The following is a 19,486-nucleotide window of genomic DNA, read 5'->3' as shown; positions in this document are numbered from 1 at the left end:
TAAAGAGATAGTATTACACTCTTAGGTGGTGTGGGGCATGGGGAGAGAACAAGGACACCCAGCAATGATGACAAAGGCAGAGGGACTTCTGGTGTGTGTGTGTATTTATTTATTGGTTTGAAGAAGCACATTATGGATACATCTTCAAGATTTAGTGATATGGATCGGTTTTCTGTTAAGCAGCCTAAGTACTCTTCCATGCTTGTCACATGTTTCAAAAGCATACTGGTGGACAAAGTCAGCCTACCAGCCATACATAGTAGCCCTCCAGAGACTTTTTATTACAAATGTGTTGAATTAACACTTTTTAAAAGGGAAGCTTTCTTTACAAATTGTTCCAGTGCTCATGGCCAAAATACTTCTTCCTGTTTAAGATAAGGCAGTAGGATCTGTTCAAAAGCCACCTTAAAATGGTAACAGTTTTCATTCAGACAGTCACAGTTTTTGAGGTGGTTTTGAGGGTGTGATCTTTGAGAAGGTTTGTAAAGACAGATGCATTGAAATAGTGTTACTCAATGCATCAGGAATTAGAAACAAAATATTGTCTTATCTAGCAATGTGGTCTCTGTGTGTTTCAGACACAATGATAGAAATGCTTTACAGTACAATCCTATGTATCTTTAGACAGAAGTAAGTTGATGGAACTTACTACCTGGAAGGTATGCACAGGATAGCAGCCTTAGTGTTCATCTCTATCATATTGTCAAAGCTAGTGTGGTCCAGTGGGTCAAGAGTTAGGCTTGGTTTAAAATACCTGATTTTGACCCTTGCTTCTTCCATGAACTCATTGATTGGGCTTGGGCAACATGTATTACCAGCCTTATTAGGTTCCTCTTCTGCAAAATAGAAATGGGGCTCTGCCTCAAAGATTTGTTGCAGGAGTGAGCATAATAAACTCTGTAGAGAATTTAGCAAATTAAGAATGCAATATAAATTAGTAGGCCTACTGTTATTTGTCTCATTTTGTTTGAATTAATTTCCTATAATTACTAGTGGCAATAATAACAAAGGATCTTGTGTCACTTTAAAGACCAATGCATTTATTGTGGTATAAGCTTTTATGTACCACAATCTACTTAATCAGTTGCATGAGGTACAATATTAAAGTGGCAAGCATATATACCCATGGATGGCTGTGGGGGGATGTAGGGGAGTGAGGTCGACAGGGAATGAAATACAAAAAGAACAGTGACAATCACCTAAATACAAAATAATTGTAGGGACCAATTAACAAGGCAATGTTGGTGATAATGCAAACATCCTAGCATTTGTAAGCTAACTAAGGGCACAATCCAACATGCATTTATGCCAGGCTGAGGGGAGTTGGATGCAGTGGATCTCCAGCTGAGCTGGCTGGGTCCTGGCTCAGCCAGGCTACACCAATGTAAGTCCTTCAGCCAGGGCAGGCCAGCTGTGACCCGGCTGGCTCAGCCAAGACCAGTGCAAGTGGATCTGGCATGAGCCAGTGTAAGATCTGAAAAAGTGGTGTGCCGGGGCATGACCTGAGGTCTTAGGCCACATCCAACTCATGTTTGGAGCGTTCCTGCAGGTCCTAATCCAGGCAAAAGTTACACCGGGAAACAGGTCAGTCTACGAAAATCATTGTGATAAAAATCAATGGAGGAGGCTTACTCTTAGGTATGGGTATTTGGTAGAGCAGGCTTTTACTTTTTGGTCCCTGTGCGCAGTTCCCGGCTGAGCCGGCATTCAGTCTATCCAGAGGTTCCTGAATAGCAGTTTGATATGGCGGAACATGACTCTGGTTTCTCTTGCTCCAACACAACTTACACTGGCTTCCCCTGAATTGGATTGCTCTGTAATACATTTAGTGTGATTTTTTAAAAATATCATCTCGATTCGAGCAACAGGTGACTGAATTGCCTGATAACTTGTAATTCTGCAGTTTCACACTAAAGTTTGTCCAGGGATGGCCACCTTAAGGTCAGTTACAGAGTATCTGATAGGTTGAAATGTTCTCTGATTGGTTTTTGGATATTGCCATTTCTGATGTCAGATTTGTGTGTGTTTATTCTGTTGAGTTGAAACTGAACTGTTTTTCCTATGTAGAATGCAGAAGGGCACATGTTCAGTCTCAGTGGACACACTTGCAACTTACGGATTTGTACTGGACATTTCTCAGACTGCACTACCTGTCCAGTGAAGTAAAAAAAGCAGATAAATGAAGCTGGACTAGTAACCAGGAACAATCAACTGTAGCATAAATCTAAAAGAAAAAATGACAGAATACCATTTGTTGTTACCTATAGCTTCCAACTATAGTACATATGTATCATATCTGTACCCTATCTTGGACAGTGTCTCCCCACTCATTTTGGAGGTCGGCTGTACTTGCTTACAGTCTGTAAGTCAACCTGAAATAGCTACTTACCAGCAACAACAGGCCACAAAACGCAGACACAAACACAGGGCCCAAACGCTGCAACAAACTGAGATGCCAACTTTGTCCTTGTATCTACCAAGGTAACACTATTACAGAACCTAATAACATCATATGCAACATCATAGGTTCATTAATTTTCTCAACCTCTATTTATTTATTTATTTATTTATTTAACTTGTATACTTTATATTTCAAAAAATCTCAAAGTGATTTAAATTTCAAGAAAAATCAATATAAATTCTGCATTCAGTACAGTTGCCAATAACAACAATCCACATTTTAAGTAATATAATTGAGCAATAAATCTCTAAATACATAAAATGAAAACAAAGTAAATAATATACAAAAAATAAGTTATAAAATATATCTAAAAATTCACATGAATATTATAAAAAAAGCATTCCCAGATCTAATAATGCAGATCAGGAATTTTAAAAATTCCTGTTAGTTGTCTTGCATTGTATTTTTAACATGGCTGTAAACTACTTGCAGGGAGGGGTCGATTCCGGTGGGGGGGTTGTCTGGTGAAGATGCAGAGACAGCAAGAGCAGGAAAAACATCAGGAGACATAAAGAGTTGGCAATGGATCTTCAGCTGGGATGTGGATCTTAGCATGTGCTAATGTAATATATATATCAACAATGCTCCACTGAATTTTTACTATCGCTCAGTATATTTTGGAACTGAAGTTCCTTCTTCAGGACCAATCTTAGACTTTCTGAAGCACCTTACACAAATATTGCTGCCTAAGATTGCTCCTGAAGAAGGAACTTCAGTTCCAAAATGTGTTGAGCTACAATAAACATTCATCTGTGGCACTTTGGAGAACTAGTTGCTTCTTTTTCGTTCTTGTTGATAAAGTATAACAACCCATAATTAACACTCCAGGATACCAAGTTCTAAAGTTGCATTATTTTTCAGTCAAATTATATGCCCTCATCTCATTTCCAAAGTGCAAACTGAAGTTCACAATGATTCTTTGGGATACTACACATCTTTACCCTAATCCAAGCCCTTGGGACAAGATGATCAAAAGCTCCTGTTCCAATACAGAAGAAAGATGATGGAAATGATGACTCTTTCATATGACTAGCCATTAAAAATGTAAAATGTCTCTCTTGCATAGCAAGAATATTATCTTGGAACCTTGAAGATAAGAACCACAGTGTGATATCCAGCCAAGTCATACTTGGACTAGACCCATTGAAATCAGTGGACTTGTTCATTCAAGTCCATTGATGTAAATGGTTCTATTTTGAGTATGACTTGGTTGGATATCGCTGATCAGGAACAGCCTGCAGAATGGGGAGTCATGTAAACAAGCTCTGTGTTTTCAAAAAGGATCTCCTGTTAATAGGACTGGATAAAAGGTTCATAATAAAATTTCTTGTCTCAATCCTCAAATATAATTTGTTTATGTAGAACATGGGTATGTTGGACACCTTGCAATGGAAATCTTTTTCTGAAGTTGTCTGCCTCATTGAGATATAAAAGCACCTCCACCCTCTTGAACTTAAAAGTGCAATATCTTCAAGTCTTCAATCCTTTGTAATACAGTTGCAGTGCAGTTCATTTTTATTGTATTTATTTCATTCAGGAATATCCATCTACCAGAGATCATGGGTCCTCTCCCAACACTGTCTGAATTATTAGGGATTGCTATTAACTAGAAAGAGGATTTTTCTTGGAGTAATCTGTGTCCAGTTACTTTTGGGGGGGAGTGTTGAAGGAGGTTAAATATTTGGGTTTTTTTTTTAAAAAAAAATCTGTATGTGTTGCATTTCCTGTATTTTGACTTGCTTGCTCTAACCTTTTGTTCAGATGGCATGTTTTGTAGTGCAGTGTGTGTGCTCCTTTCTATGGTTGTAGTATATCACAAACTGAATTATGGTGCATGGAGTATCCTGCCTTGGGGTAAGGAGTTGGACTTAATGGCCTGGTCATCTCTTCCAACCCTATTCTTTTGTAACTGGAACTGGCTTTTCAACAGTCCCTTCATGCATGTGCTGCTGTGAAAATATTAGCAAAGGCTAGCAGGCAGCCCGTACTGGTGGTTAGAATCTGAAGACAGTGGCTCAGTTATTGCATAAGTTTCAGACAATGGCAAGCACATGCTTTGTGAATATTACATGCATCCCATGTGAGGAGTGCTAGCGTTACTTTGCAAATGAAGAATGTTTTACTAATCTAGTGTGATTTTTTAAATTAAAGCTGTGAGAGAGTCTGTGCCCCTGCACGTCTGTCCACTTCCCTTTTGAGATGATGGCGCTTCTGTAACAAGGAAGCAGGAAACAGAAGCAGCCAAGTACAGCAGTTTTAGCAAGTATCAGCCTGATGAATCTGCTAAGTAGTGTCCTGCAGGCCTGTGACTAGAGGGATGGAGGTTGACTCCTGGTTTTTGTTTTTGTTTTTTTTGCACAAGGCAGAAAGCAAAATATATGAAGAGAGGCCTAGTATGTTTCCTCTGTACTTGTCAAGGGGGGGAATCAATGAGATAGAAGCTGCCATGTTGGTCTTAATAAGTAGATGAGATAGTATGTTTCAGTGGGCCAACTACTCTTATGGTGTGCTAGATCAGGCCAATGGCCCATCAAGTCCACTGTCCTGTTCTCACACAGTGGCCAACCAGTTGCTTATGGGAAGCCCACAAGCAGTATCTGAGCACAAGAGCACTCTTCCCTTCCTGCAGTTTCCAGCAACTGGTATTCGGATGCATACTACCTTTGACTATGGAGGCAGAGCATAACTATCATGGCTAGTAGCCATTGATAGCCTTATCCTCCAAGTATTTGTCTAATCCTCTTTTAAACCATCCAAGCCGGTGGCCATCACTGCCTCTTGAGGGAGTGAATTCCATAGTTTAACTATGTGCTGTGTGAAGAAGTATGTTCTTTTATCTGCCCTGAATCTTCCAGCATTCACCTTCATAGGATGTCCACAAGTTCTACTGTTACGAGAGAGGGAGAAAAACTTCTCTCTCTCCACTTTCTCCATGCCATGCCTAATTTTATACCCTCCTTTCATGCAACCTCTTACTCACCTTTTCTCTAAACTGAAAAGCCCCAAATGCTGCAACCTTTCCTCAGATGGGGAGTTGCTCCATCTCCTTGATTATTCTGATTGCCCTTGTCTGAACCTTTTCCAACTCTACAATATTCTTTTTGAGGTGAGGTGACCACAACTGTTCACAGTATTCCAAATGTGATTGCACCGTAGATTTGTAGGCATGAGATTTGTATTCTGTTGATATATAAAGCTTTCAATTTGTTGATATATAAATATATAAATCACTCTTGCTAAAGATCTAGCTTTCTTTTAAGACTGTAACCCATTATAGGGCAATTCTAATAAATTAATGTACTTGTTTTAGTAGATTAATTGATCTATCCATTTTCCTTATGAGTAACAACAATATTATCCAAGCAAGAAGCATACTTTCTTTGTTTTTAAATTATACACACATGTCATTACAGTCATCACTTTGGAAGAAGAAGGTGCCATCTATTTTTGAAAGAAGGAAAGTACCTCTTTTAAGATGGTGTTTGCCATTTTTAAAGGCAATTAATTGTTTTAAAAATAATTTTAAAAGCTGCTGTCCAATTAATTCAGGGGCACCTTATTAGTCTTAATAGATTAAGGGGTTAATCAGAGCCAGTGTAGTACAATGGCAAGTGTTGGACCAGGACTGAGGAAACCCAGGTTCAAATCCCTACTAAGCCATGAATGAACCTCACTAGGTGATTTTGGGTCAATCACTATCTCTCAGCCTAGTCTAACTTAGAGATATGAATGCCTGGGGAAAAATTGGGAAAATGTGGGTGGGGGAGAATGATTTTTTTCCCTATTTTTCTCTGAAAAACAAAACAAGAAAGCTTCAGAAAAAAACTCATTTTTGTCTGGACCTTCTCATCTCTAGTCTAACCTACCTCACAGTGTTGTGAGGATAAAAGGGCGGGGGAGAACCATGTGCACTGCCCCAGAGGACAGCGGCAGGATATAGACTTGATAAGTGTGATAGGAAGATGGATTAGTACATGCTTTAGGGAATGTGTCAGAAGCCAAGCCATGGTGTAGGGCTTGAATGCTTCTTGGACACTGGGACCTTTAGCAGGCAGTATTTGCATATTTTCAGTAAGAGTAGAATTTTTTTTAAAATCAAACCTGAAATTCTCAAGATGCAGTTCTGTGAGTAGAATCGTGGAAATGAACTTCCTTGGCGCATGTATCAAGCTGATAAGAGAACACAGAGTTTTGAAACTGAGGCAATTTTTTGATACCATATGCAAGTGTTTAGTAGGCTAACTTTTTCATGTCAAGTACTTTATCACTCACTGTTCTCTTCTTGGTTTTCTAACAGTGACTTTGAGTTGCATAAAACCTGTGAAAACCATTATTGGCAATTGAATGCTGACTCACCCATATTTCAATAAGCAGATGTTCATGGTGTCAATAGCACTGGTGGTCTGGGTGTGGCTTAGTGTTAGAGGAGAAATGTGACTTACTTACTCACCATGGGACTTGTTTGCCATGGAACTGGCATATTGTTGCTATGGAAATGAGTCTTCTAAAGAAAGTTGAGCATAGACCACTTTGTTTGAAGTTTGTATTCAGTGTCTTTCATGTCCTCCAACAACTTGCAGATTAAAATAGGGATTGCCTTGTGTACTTGTAAACTTTCTGTTCTTTCATCAGGCATTGCAACCTGGAGTACACACGTAAGATTCTTCTCTACCTTGTGTTTGCTGTATTCATTAACCTGGTAATGATCTCTTCTCTACTGGCTGCTGCTGAAGCAGGAGTGTAAATAAACTCAACACAGTTTCCTTTTTTTAAAAAACAACAACTCTGGAGAGTGTTTAAAGTGTGCTTAGTCTCACAATAAAACTGCACATCCAGCATTATTTACTATCTGGATAAGTATTTACGGGGATTGAAAAGGCAGCTGTGAATTGCCATTTTGAGTCTATGTGCATTCATTTGCATGCTTGTGCAGTAGTCAAGATCCATTCACTCACCCATTTCCCCTAGATTTAACTTCTGGAAACCGGTGGCAGAAGAGGCTGAAATGTCCAGGATACCAGAATATATGTGTCCACTAGAAATGTTAAAAAGGCATCTTCAAGATCCTTTCGAAAGACAAAAGGACAGTGATTTACCAGGGATGGAAAATAGAGACTGTCCTCAGTAATTAGGGGCAGTTGTTTTCATTCTGTGTCTTCCTGCTTTCCCTCTGATCAGTGTTTTCAAATACCATAGTTACTCAGTAGCTGCTGCATTTTGGATGCTGTGTTTAAGATTATATACGTGTGTGTATGTAGGTTTACACAAGAGAAGTGGACTGATGACTTCAGGCCGGCATGATTCTATGGCAAGAAAGGACAGTATTCTAAGCCAGGAAAATTTGCTATAATCAGAAAGCTGTATAAAGAAAGAAGCAGCTTTTTCAAAACTGCAGATGGTTGTCTCATTCCTTGGGGAAGAGGTAGTGGCAATTGAGGCATCCACCTGGCTGAACTAAGTGTTCCTCTTGGGGCATGAAAAATAGACCGCAGGTGAGCATGTAACTAAAACCATTCCTCATGGGAAGTTTGTGGATTTGAACAATAACAAGCAGACAAATATATAAATTGCTTATGTATGTGTAATCATCCCATCTAAGTTACCTGGAGAGTAGTGCAGAATGGTTCCAGGTTCTTAGAATCAATGGAGTCCATTAAATTCCCCTTCCACAGTACAAGACAGAACCATCTATCCACATCATGCTACATATCAACTCTCACATTTCAGATTGCAAGGAGAAAACAAATGCATTGTAGATAGTTCAAGCAAGTGAGCTAAGCCGCATGTTCTGGGGAAAGTACATGTCATTCATTCATTGGTGATCATTCGTGGCCGAGTAAGATTGTCTTTATTTTTATTTATTTATTTATTTATTTATTAAATTTATTAGTCGCCCATCTGGCTGGTTGTCCAGCCACTCTGGGCGACGTACAAGATAAAAAAACCAATACATTAAAACATTAAAATTTAAAACCATAACAGTAAAAACCTAACCTACCCCAAAAGCCTGCCTGAAGAGCCAGGTCTTCAAGGCCCAGCGGAAGCTCATCACGTCTTCCAGGTCTTTAACAGTGGGTCCGTAAGTGACTGTGGAGGCCAATTCTAGACCCACACAGCCTCCTACAGTGAGGACATAGGTTTCCAGATGGAAGACGGTCACGATGAGGATTTGTTTGACGTGCCTTCCGCTTAGCTCGTTTGTCCCTTTCGCCCTGTACTCGTGCTTCAGAGTCCATAGCACCTTTGATAATGGCCGACCTCCAATTGGGACGCTCATGGGCCAAGGCTTCCCAGTTCTCGATGCTTATGTTACATTTTTTTAGATTAGCTTTGAGAACATCTTTAAACCTCTTTTGCTGTCCACCGATATTCTGTTTTCCGTCCTTGTTGGGAGTAAAGTAGCTGCTTTGGAAGACGGTGATCAGGCATTTGAACAACATGGCAGGTCCAGCGAAGTTGATGTTGGAGGATCATTGTTTCAACACTGGTGGTCTTTGCTTCTTCCAATACACTAACATTAGTCCGCCTATCTTCCCAAGTAATTTGCAGAATTTTCCGGAGGCAGCGTTGGTGGAATCTTTCAAGAAGTTGGGAGTGGCATTTATAGATGGTCCATGTTTCATAGGCTTACAGTAAGGTCGGTAGTACAGTGGCTTTGTAAATAAGCATTTTGGTCTCCCTGCGAATAACCTGATCCTCGAACACTCTATGCTTCATTTGGGAGAATGCGGCACTCGTAGAGCTCAGACGATGCTGAATTTCAGTGTTGATGTCAGCTTTTACAGAGAGATGGCTGCCAAGATAATCGACATTTTCCAGCATCGCACCATTAAGCTGGATTGATGGTGCTACAGAGAGATTGGTTCGCACTTGATGCTGATGAAGCACTTTGGTTTTTTTGATGTTAAGCGAGAGCCCAAGCTTTTCATATGCTCCTCCAAAGACATTTAGGATAGTTTGAAGATCTTCCTCTGAATGTGCGGAGACTATATTATCATCGGCATATTGAAGTTCTACGACAGAGGTTGTAATTACCTTACTTTTTGCTTTCAGCCTACTGAGATTAAAAAGCTTTTCATCTATTTGGTATGTGATTTCCACGCCAGTGGGAAGTTTCCCTCGGTGTAGAATCATGGCGATGAAAGTAGCAAATAAGGTCGGAGCAATGACACATCCTTGTTTGATGCCTGATCCCACTTTGACTGGAGCATTTTGAGAGCCATTGTTATCCAAAATTGTCGCCGTCATGTTGTCATGGAGGAGTCACAAAATATTCACAAATTTATCAGGGCATCCAATTTTCAGAAGGATCATCCAGACAGCAGTTCGATTTACAGTAACTCACTCACCCACTCACTCACTCACTTTCTCTTTCCAAGATTGATAATTAGTTTGATTTGGGGAGATTTGCCCCCAGTTATAGCGATTGGTGCCATTTCATACTTTATTCAGTGTTTGCCACATTGCATATCTAGTCAGCTTACCTGTATGATGTTTTTAGTGTTTTGTCTTTGGTTTGCCACCCTGGGCTCCTTGTGGGAGGAAGGGTAGGATGTAAATTTAATAAACAACCAAATAAATGCTTATCACATTGACACTACATTTCTTGCATGTACCTCTAAACACAAAACGTGTGAAGTGGTCCTATGTCACTTCCTGACCATGACAGGAAACTAAGTCTTCCCAAAGAAATTATCTCATTGGTGTGGAACTCTGGGATATCAACCGGATTTCACAGAACATGACCCTTGTATATAAAATAGGGGAACTTGCTCTTTAAAAGTGTGAGGATGCTACAAATGCATCTATCATTAATGACCCCTGCGAAGACTCTCTGCCTTTCGTTATATGCATGTGGGCAGCATTCAGGATGATAAGAGAGGTTGGGACTGATAAAAGAGGGGAATGAAAAGAGAATTTATCATATAAAATGGCAAAGCCAAGCAACAGCAAAGTAATGTAGATTGCTTCATTTGTTTGAAGACTGCTGGGGATAACTGTACAGTATCCTTTTTCTGAGCCAAAGTCAACACTGGCCCAGAATATGTAATAATTGATTAGAGGGGAAAAGGAGTTGGCTAGGAAGGAAGGAAGAGGGGCAACCTTGGAAGTTGTTTTTGTGAGGATGCTGACAATTATTTATGAACCTTCTTACTAGAATTTAACAAAGTTCCTTGGAGGGGTGAAGGACAAGTAACAGTAATCAGTTTGTAGTATTTAAATATCAGAGTTTATTAAACAGCCAAATAACTTAGTCCAGAGACTCATAGACCTGGATGCACAGTGCAGGTTATCTACTTTGTCTCTAAACCTAAATAATTCTAACAGCCGCTTGCCCAATCTCTGTTTGAAAAATCTCCAAGGAAAGCAATTCCACAACTTCTCTAGGCAACTTACTCCATTACTGACATGCTGCTCCTATAGTCTGGACGTTTATCCTGAGTTTCAGCCTAAATCTGTCTTCTAGTGCTTTACACTTATTGCCATTTGTAGTATCCTCAGTGAATGAAGATAATCGGTATTTATACATCACATTTCACATATATTATCTTTGTCATCTTTATTACAACCCTGTAAAGTAGGCTAATATTATCAGCACTTATTGTAGAGTCTGCAATGCCCTGTTGTAAATTGAAAGAGGTGCAGAGCTGAGGCTGAGTGAGAGTGGCTTATCTAACCCACAGAGTGAGTTTATGGCTGTGGTGGGAAGTTAACCGTGGTTCTCCCCTGTCTGACAGCTTTTCAGACATTTGAAAACAGTGTATTTGCTTTCATCTTTGTTTCCATAAGCTAACATGTCCATTTCTTTTAGGCTTTCTGTGTATGCCTTTTCTTCTGCCTGTTCACATGCTCTTAACTCTCCTCTGAATTTGTTTCTTTCCAGTATTCACTGCAGTGGGCAATTGTTTTACCGTTGAACTTGTATGGTGCTGCCCAACCCCCTTTGCCTGACTTCTGTGTGGGAGAGGCAGCAGGCTAGAGTTACTGCCTGGGCCTGTCAGGGAGAGCTGAAATGTTGCCCTGCTGGCTTGGTGGCTTTGGCAGCTGCATCAGCTCCTTGGCAGCAGAAGCTTATTTCAGATCCCACAGGGCAAGGGAGTGCAAGTCCCTTCTGAAGTAGGCTCAAGAGGGCAGGTGTGTATGTGCGCGCGTACACAATCAAATGCCCCTGGAGGACTTCATAAACAAGCCGGGTACATAGGTAACCTGAGCTAAGTGCAGCTGTGAAACATGGCAGATCCAGCATGCACTTTCCCAATCAAATTAGCAGTCTCTAGCAGACTTTGAGTTACTGAGTTCTGTCCTAGACATGCCTTTAATAATTATATGAGCAGGAGAAATGTGAGTAGTGCAGCTTCTCTTGATAATGAGTTCTAGTGGTGGGAAGAATGTCTCTCCTTTGTACAGTTACACATAAAACTAAGAGTGGAAGAGCCTGGTTTTGTCTGATGATCCGGGGCCCTAATCCTTGGAAAAGCGGCTTCCTGGATAGAAAAGAGTGGTCCAAGGACCCCACTGTTAGAGCTGCAGATGTGAACAGGCTGCTTTGTCTAAGTGCCATTGTAAGATCCAATATTTTTGCTTTATTTTGGGAACAAACTGAATTTTGGAGAAACCAGACATGGTTTGTTTGTCTGTAGAAAAACATTGTGGTTAATCTGTGATATGTTAAACAAACCATGACTTATTGTGTAAACCAGGCAAATGAAGGAACCTTCCCTTCCCACTAGCTTTTGCTGCATTAGGACAAAGATCCTTCTGAAGCCATAGAGATGTAAGGAAGGGGATAATGAAGGAGTCTAGTGTAAACAGCAGCCTGTCCTGATATATGGAAGGAGTCTCCATGAGAACTGTAATAATGTATTCCATCAGAAAGTGGTTGGCTGCTGTAGCTAGAAAAATGACATGCCAGCAACCACAGGCAGCATGGCCATTAGTAAAAGATTATCAACAATTTATGGAGGGCACCACATTGGTGATTCCTAAGGCAATGGGTCATAGGGCCCAAGTGCTCCAGGTTCTGATGAGGAATGGAGAAGGGGGGTCCACAAATATGGTTGTTAATGTTAACTAGAAATATAATTGTCATGACCAGCTGGGACAGCCTCCAGTGCAACACAGAGAAACAGAGGGTACAGCAGGGTATATAGTTTCCAAATGTGTTGTCGGGGGGTGGGTGGGGTGGAGTGAAGAGGTTATTATGAACACATACACATCCCACCTGCCACTCTAACCACCATGTAAAACCTCTTCACCTGAGATTGCATACCAAGAGACATAGTAATTTAACTCAATGGAGTAGGAATAAGAAAGCTGATCCTCACTTGTGTGCTCGAAACCATGGTTCATTATTGAGCCTGGCCAAAATCTGTGGTCTAGTAGTGGTGGTGAATTATAATGTGTTGCCAAGTGTTCCACGGTTGGTACAAGGTTGACCTGTTTAGGATGCAGGGGCTCCTAGTGATATTGTGCTACACTCCTACAGTTGGTAATCCCTCTTTGGCCAAATGTTTTGGGGGTTCATAGAGCTTTGGAATAAGTTGAAAGTGCTTTGAGTATGTTCCTTGAAATCCGTACAGTAGCTATTCAACGTGTAACTCCCGTATTGCAGATAGGACTTTTCTAATGCTGCCTATTGACTTTGCAGTTTGAAGTCAGATTTGAACTGGAGTTTTGCCAGTCTACAGACAAGTCTCTTAGCCACTATGCTACACCAGCAGTGTGTGCATGTCCCAGGAGTTCTATGGAAATGGCTAGGCAGTGGCAACCTGTAAAAGAGTCTGCATAGGAACCCCTCTTATGTAAGAAGAATAATCTCACTTGTAGACAAAGGAGGGTCTTGCCTGCAACTTTTCTCTGGTTTCTGTTCCATATTATATTCTCAGGATGGTGGAAAGTGTAATAGTGTGAGTGTTGATGAAGGAAGATTCTACTCAGTGCAGTCAATAAAAGGAAAATGTATTATACTCTTCTCGCCAAATGCTGCCTGAAACTGGAGCTGGGGGTGGGTTTAGTGTCTCACATTCACCTTCTCATACCATCTATGATTCCATTGTTAGACATAAGCTTTGCTTTTTTGATCAAAATCAGTTAATTTTAAGTTTTTTTTAATATGAGGAAGCAACCTCAACCAATTACCCATGTTCTTATATTTATAACTATCAGCAGCAAGAGAATGCCACTGTAGGCACCTGGAGGACTCAGGTGGCTCTTCCAATAGAGAACCACTCTTGCTCTGTTGTCCATGTGGGCCACTAACTTAAGCTGAAGGTGAGGAGAGAGTCTGCTTCCTCTTCCTTGTCACTCTCTTGAGCATATAGCACAGGAGCAGCCAACCTGTTTGATCCAGAAAGCACATTTCAAATTTTTAGAAAGTGCTGGGAGCACCAGTCACAAAATGACTGCCATGAGGGGTCTGGCATAACACAAAATTAGAGAGTAGTCATGACAGTCACTGATTCATAGGGTCGCCATAAGTCGTTAATCGACTTGAAAGCACATAACGACAACGACATGGTGAAGCTTTTCCCATAATGTATTTCCATACTAGAAAAGGCTTGTCTTGTTGAATTTCTGCCTTCATACAGCTGTTAAAGACACAAAAAAACCATTTTTCACCTATGCTAATCTTGAACCAAAGCCTAGGCTGCCATCCTGTACCCATTTACCTGGAAGTAAGCCCCATTAAACACAGACTTACTTCTGAGTAGACATGTATACCATTGTACAGTAGGGCCCCGCTTTACGGCGCTTCGTTCATGTGGCAGTTTTCAATCAGGGAAAGGCCCCGCTCTTACAGTGCTTGTTCCACTAATACGGTGGGTTTTTTGCATTGCGTGCCATTTTGACGTCATTTTCACGCGACGCGGCCCATTATAGTCTATGGGGCCCCGCTTTACAGCGGGGGCCTGGTCCCTAACCCGCCGTATTAGCAGGGCCCTGCTGTACTGTAATTTAACTGTACAGTAAATTCTTAAGACCAGTCCCATGCCTAACCCTCTTTGCAAAATGTTCACATTTGCCTTTTGGTGGGAGGGGGATTTTTTTTTAACATTCACCCACACTATTAAGTAGTATTGGCAGAAAATAATTTCTAGGCACCACCTGATCTCAGACTAACCCAGCATAAGAATGATGCACACTGCTTGCTAGGTAAAAAAGGAAGGACAAACAATGGAAATTCCAAGAACTAGGGGGGGAAAGACAATAGCAGGAAGCATGCACTAAAAGGGAAGGACAAAACAGTTGCTCTTTAGGATCCCAGGGGTTCCTGATGTCCAGACAACTCACTTATCAGTCACAGCTCTGACTTCACTCATTGGCTAAGAACATGCAGGAGCAGCTAGACTGGCTCATTTTACATAAATCACTTTGAAGGATAACTGCACATTTTACCCCAAAACTTTCTTTCTAGGAGGGCTAGAGACTTTTGAAAGATGAAAGCTCAGATTCTGGGCTACCTGCTGGGGGCACAATTGAAGGCCTTCTTAGCCATCATGGTGCCCTTGGGCAATGGTTTGGTGACCTTTGATATAGCAACTCAGCTTGTCTGTCTTAATCCAGGATTTCCATACCTCTTTCAGTTGCCCAGAAGGGTGAATGTTGTCAAGTGCAGCTTCCCCAGCATAACAGTGATGGGAGAAATATACCTGCCTCAAATGTTTACTGTCTGTACGATTTTTAATGGCACAGAGTAAATGTGGTAAATTCAAGCACAGCTATTAAAGAAGTGAGCACTCTTACATAAGATCTGTTGCAGTGGACCATTCTCCATCATATCTGCTCTTAATACTCATCTATACTATAGACTTAAAGCTGGTTTAATTGTCATGGGTGCGCCAAGAACTGTAGTTTTGTAAGAGTGCTGCAAATTCTCAAAGGTGTGTTGCTTTTTTCACTCCATGATCTACATTCCCCAGTGTTTCTTTGGAAGACCATTAAAACAGCTTGAGCTTTTAGTGTGGATTTGTCTGTTGTACTTTGCCCTGCTTTGGAAAATAGAGTGACTTCAGCCAGGCGGCTGCTTATGAACTCCCGGTGTGTACAGGGCCCAGTTTCCTAGAATGCTTTTTGTTTTTTCTTGCCAGCGCCCTGGGATGCTGCCTGGTGGCCGGATGCCCATGGCAGGATTGCAAGTGGGATCTCCCTCAGGGCCTCCGTATGGAACAGCTTCTCCACTGAGACCTGGAATGCCCCAGTCCATGATGGATCCGTTCCGGAAGCGCCTGGTTGTGCCACAGACCCAGCTGCCTCCATCACTAACCCAAAGGCGAGGGTAAGTGCTTAAGGGAGGATTGGTTTTTAGCTGGAACACACGTATATAATGTGTATATGCGTTGCAGGGTGTGCATGTAGAATACAGGGCAAGACTTGTATTCATATTGGTGTTATTTGCAAATGGGGGCAATTTCTTAGCCTCCCCATTCCTTTACAACATACAACATTTCTAGTGGTAAAAGTAAAAGCTGGCTTGCATAACTGGCTGTCAGCAGCTGCAGGTGTTCAAATGAGAGAGCTCGGATATTATGGCTACCCCAGGTGTAAGCCAAACTGCTTATTGCAGTATCTACATAGGGAGTGAATAGTTTCAGGACTTACTTTGGCTGACGCAGTCTGTCCAGGCTGCTCATTGGATCCTTCCGGACAGAAAGGAGTTTAAGGGGGTTTCCTGTTCCCATTGAGCCTTGTTTGAGCTACATCATCTTCCTGAGCTCTGTCATGTTCCTGTATCCTTTCAGTCCTGCCTCCTGGTTTATCCTCTAAGCTGACTTGCTCTCTGGTCTTGAGTTCCATTTTTTTCTGTCAACACCAATCTCCAGGCTCCTGATGGTTAGCTCATATCTGGTCACTGCCACAGCTCAGACACCAGCTGGCATGCATCCCAATCATATGTATATTTATTTGGAAATAAATCCCACTTAGTTCATTGGGACACTCCCAAGTAAGTGTGTGTAGGATTGCAGACTTGGCAAAAAAAGTATAAATGACAAGCAGAGAAGAAACAATCAATTTTGATTTTCGAGTGCTTTTGGGCGGGCACTGAACATAACATCCTTTTGTGAACTCCATATATACCTTCCTCCAACACCTTTCCTCCTGTTGCTTTTTCTTTCCTTTCCTTATAGCTTGCAGCTCTAAATTTATTTTTGAACAAAAGCAGGCTTGGATAGTTCTGGAGCAAGGTGGGTAGGACCCCTAAAAAAGGATTTAACCAAAGATAGACAACAAAGCACATTTAATTGTTACAGCTTCTGTGTATTTAATTATGCTTTTTTCTGAACTACTTGGAGAAAATTTCATTAAAAGATTGAAATAAAAGGCAATAAAAAGAGTAAAATACCTTTTAACACTATAAAAATAAATAATGGCAAGATTTTAACAAATAATTACCCATCTTAAATTAAAAAGCATTCTGAGTAGGCAGAACAACCCAACCCGCCATGCTGTAGGTGGTTAGAATGAGGTGGAGCTGTCCCTCAGGCCAGGCCAGATCTGCTGGCCTCCGCCGGTGGAAGAGCTCTGCTGCTGACATGGGAGCCCCCATGTACCTGCCCAGAAGGCAGAAGCTACCGCCAATAGTATACCAGCTACTGTAGTAGCCAGCAGAAAACCTGGAAAGGGGGCATTTGGGGGATAGGGAAGGGGCATTGCAGGAATAGCACAGAATTTGCTGGATTCTGAGCTGGCCCTGCTGTCATCACATGACTGCAACAGGCCTGATCCAGGCCTCTTTGCTGCACCAGCCTGAGAGGTGGTGTAGCAAAGAGACATTTTTTCCTAACCCCTACCTTCTGCTCTGGCAGGCCCAAGCAGTGGATCTGTGGATGTATCGGAAGCTATGAAGCTCTATTAAGCCCTGCCATTGCTGGTTGGGGGTTGGGGTTGTCCCCTAAAACCCTTTTCCTGTGCTGCCAAAAAGCCGTTAAGCAGGATAGCCTTGCTGGGCAGGGAATTTTTCCACTGGTAAGATTCTGGATGGGAATAATGAGTTTAATGAGTTTAATTCTATTTTAAATGTAGATTTTTATATGTCCAAATTATATGTACCCATTTTTAGTTGTAAGCCGCCCTGAGTTCCAGTTTTGGAAAAAGGACGGGGTATAAATAAAGATGATTTATTATTATTATTATTATTATTATTATTATTATTATTATTAACAGTAGAGCTTCCTTGGAGCTCTGTGAATGGGAGTGGGGGTGGAACTTATCAGCGGAGGTATTTCTTCAGAGGTTCAGAACCCAAGCCATGTAGGTCACGAAGAAACAACAACCAGGCATTATGGCCAAGGATAATCAATCAATACCAACTACCCTGTGGGAAGGAAAAAGAAAGGGAGGGAGGCACTGACAAAGAAAACATCAAGCCGTGTTCCAGCTGGATAGTTCCTGCCTGCCCCACAGGATCAAATGACACTATCTGCTCTGTGGGAGGGACCATCAGATGCCAACTTCTGGTCCATTGGGGCTGGCGTCTTGTTCACTTTTTGAGTACATAGTTCTTTGTGTATCTGTTTAGCTTCATAGATGTTTTAAACTGCTCTGAGGACTTAAGGTGAAAAGCAGGATTTAAACAATCCTCATAGATAGCTCCATGTGGAGTGTGTTATAGTGATGTAAGTTACCAAAGCATAAGTTATAGAGGCAAAGTCCCAGTTGAGGGAGGCACACAGGTGGCACATCAGGCAAAACATCCATTTAAAAGGAGACCAGAAGTCCATTCTCATCCAGGAGAGTCTGGAATTGGGCCACCATCATCAGCTCTTTAACATGGTTCCAAAAAGTATGTTCTAGGCATTTAGATAATTTCATAACTCCAAATAGGACTTCTTTTAGGAGTGATTGTAATGCAGCCTTCTGAAGAGGACCAGGGGCCACACCTTCTACAAAGAGATGTAAACCATCAGACTAATAGGCACAGCCAGCCTCTTCCAACTATTTTATTTACTTAATATTAAATGTATATCCGACCCTTCCTCCCAAAAGGAGCTCAAGGCTGTAAACAAGCAATAAAACACTAAAAACATATTAAAAACAAAGCATCTTAAAAACATTTTGTTTAAAAAAAGCTTTAAAAACATCTTTAAAAACAATGCCAACACAGACTAGGATAAGGTCTCTACTTAAAAGGCTTGTTGAAAGAGGAAGGTATTCAATAGGGACTGAGCAGACAACAGAGATGGTGCCTGTCTAATATTTAAGAGGAGTGAATTCCAAAAGGTAGATGCCACAATACCAAATGTCCACTTCCTAAGTTGTGTGGAACAGAATTCCTGATGAGATGGTATCTACAGGAGGCCCTCACCTACAGAGCACCATGATAAACTGCGTATATAAGGGGTAAGACGTTTGTTATCCTGGTCCCAAGCTGTACAGGGCTTTATACACCAAAGCCAGTAACCTGAACCTAGCCCGGTAGCTAATTGGCAGCCAGTGCAATTATTTCAGCAACAGGGTAGCATGTTTGTGATGTCCTGTCCCAATGAGCAGTTGCGCCACCTCATTTTGCATTAGCTGTAGCTTCTGGACCAACCTCAAGAGCAGCCCCCCACACAGTGTATTACAGTAATCAAGCCTGCAGATTACCAGTGCACAGGCAACAGTGGTCAGGCTCTCCTGGTGCAGAAACGGCTGCAACTGTCTTACCAGCCAAAGCTGGTAAAAAAAGGCACTCCTAGCCACTGAGGTTACCTGGGCCTCTTAATGACAAAGATGGATCCAGGAGCACCCGCAGGCTATGGATAGACACACACTGTCAGTTGTGCTGGCTTCAGTACATCTCCAGCTCTGTTCTCTGAAGTCAGACACACATAATGCTAGTCAACCTCTGCCCCTTTTTACTTCAAAATCTGGAGAAATACAGCTCCAGTGCATTTCTCTATTAAATCAGCTTCATGCAGAAATCAAAACTGTTTGGTAGATCAACTTGTTGCCACTCCATGGTGTGTCCAATGAAAATGCTGTAGGTTGGGCAAAAACAATAACTGGGGCAACGCTTTGCTGTGGGCAGTCCTAAAAGGTCTGAGA

General features: G+C 41.5%; 1 protein-coding gene across 1 annotated transcript in view; it reads left to right on the top strand.

The window, feature by feature from the left end:
• Positions 1–19,486, top strand: part of SMARCD2 (SWI/SNF related, matrix associated, actin dependent regulator of chromatin, subfamily d, member 2) — a 46,163-nt gene that overhangs the window by 2,386 nt on the left and 24,291 nt on the right. Inside the window, exon 2 of the mRNA XM_061590203.1 lies at positions 15,550–15,737. Coding sequence (XP_061446187.1) covers positions 15,550–15,737 — 188 coding nt within the window. The remainder of the gene's footprint in view (positions 1–15,549; positions 15,738–19,486) is intronic.

The sequence above is a fragment of the Rhineura floridana genome, chromosome 11, assembly GCF_030035675.1.
Source record: "Rhineura floridana isolate rRhiFlo1 chromosome 11, rRhiFlo1.hap2, whole genome shotgun sequence".
Classification (NCBI taxonomy): domain Eukaryota; kingdom Metazoa; phylum Chordata; class Lepidosauria; order Squamata; family Rhineuridae; genus Rhineura; species Rhineura floridana.
The sequence above is the reverse complement of the archived record's forward strand: the minus strand, read 5'-3'. Positions and strand labels throughout refer to the sequence as shown.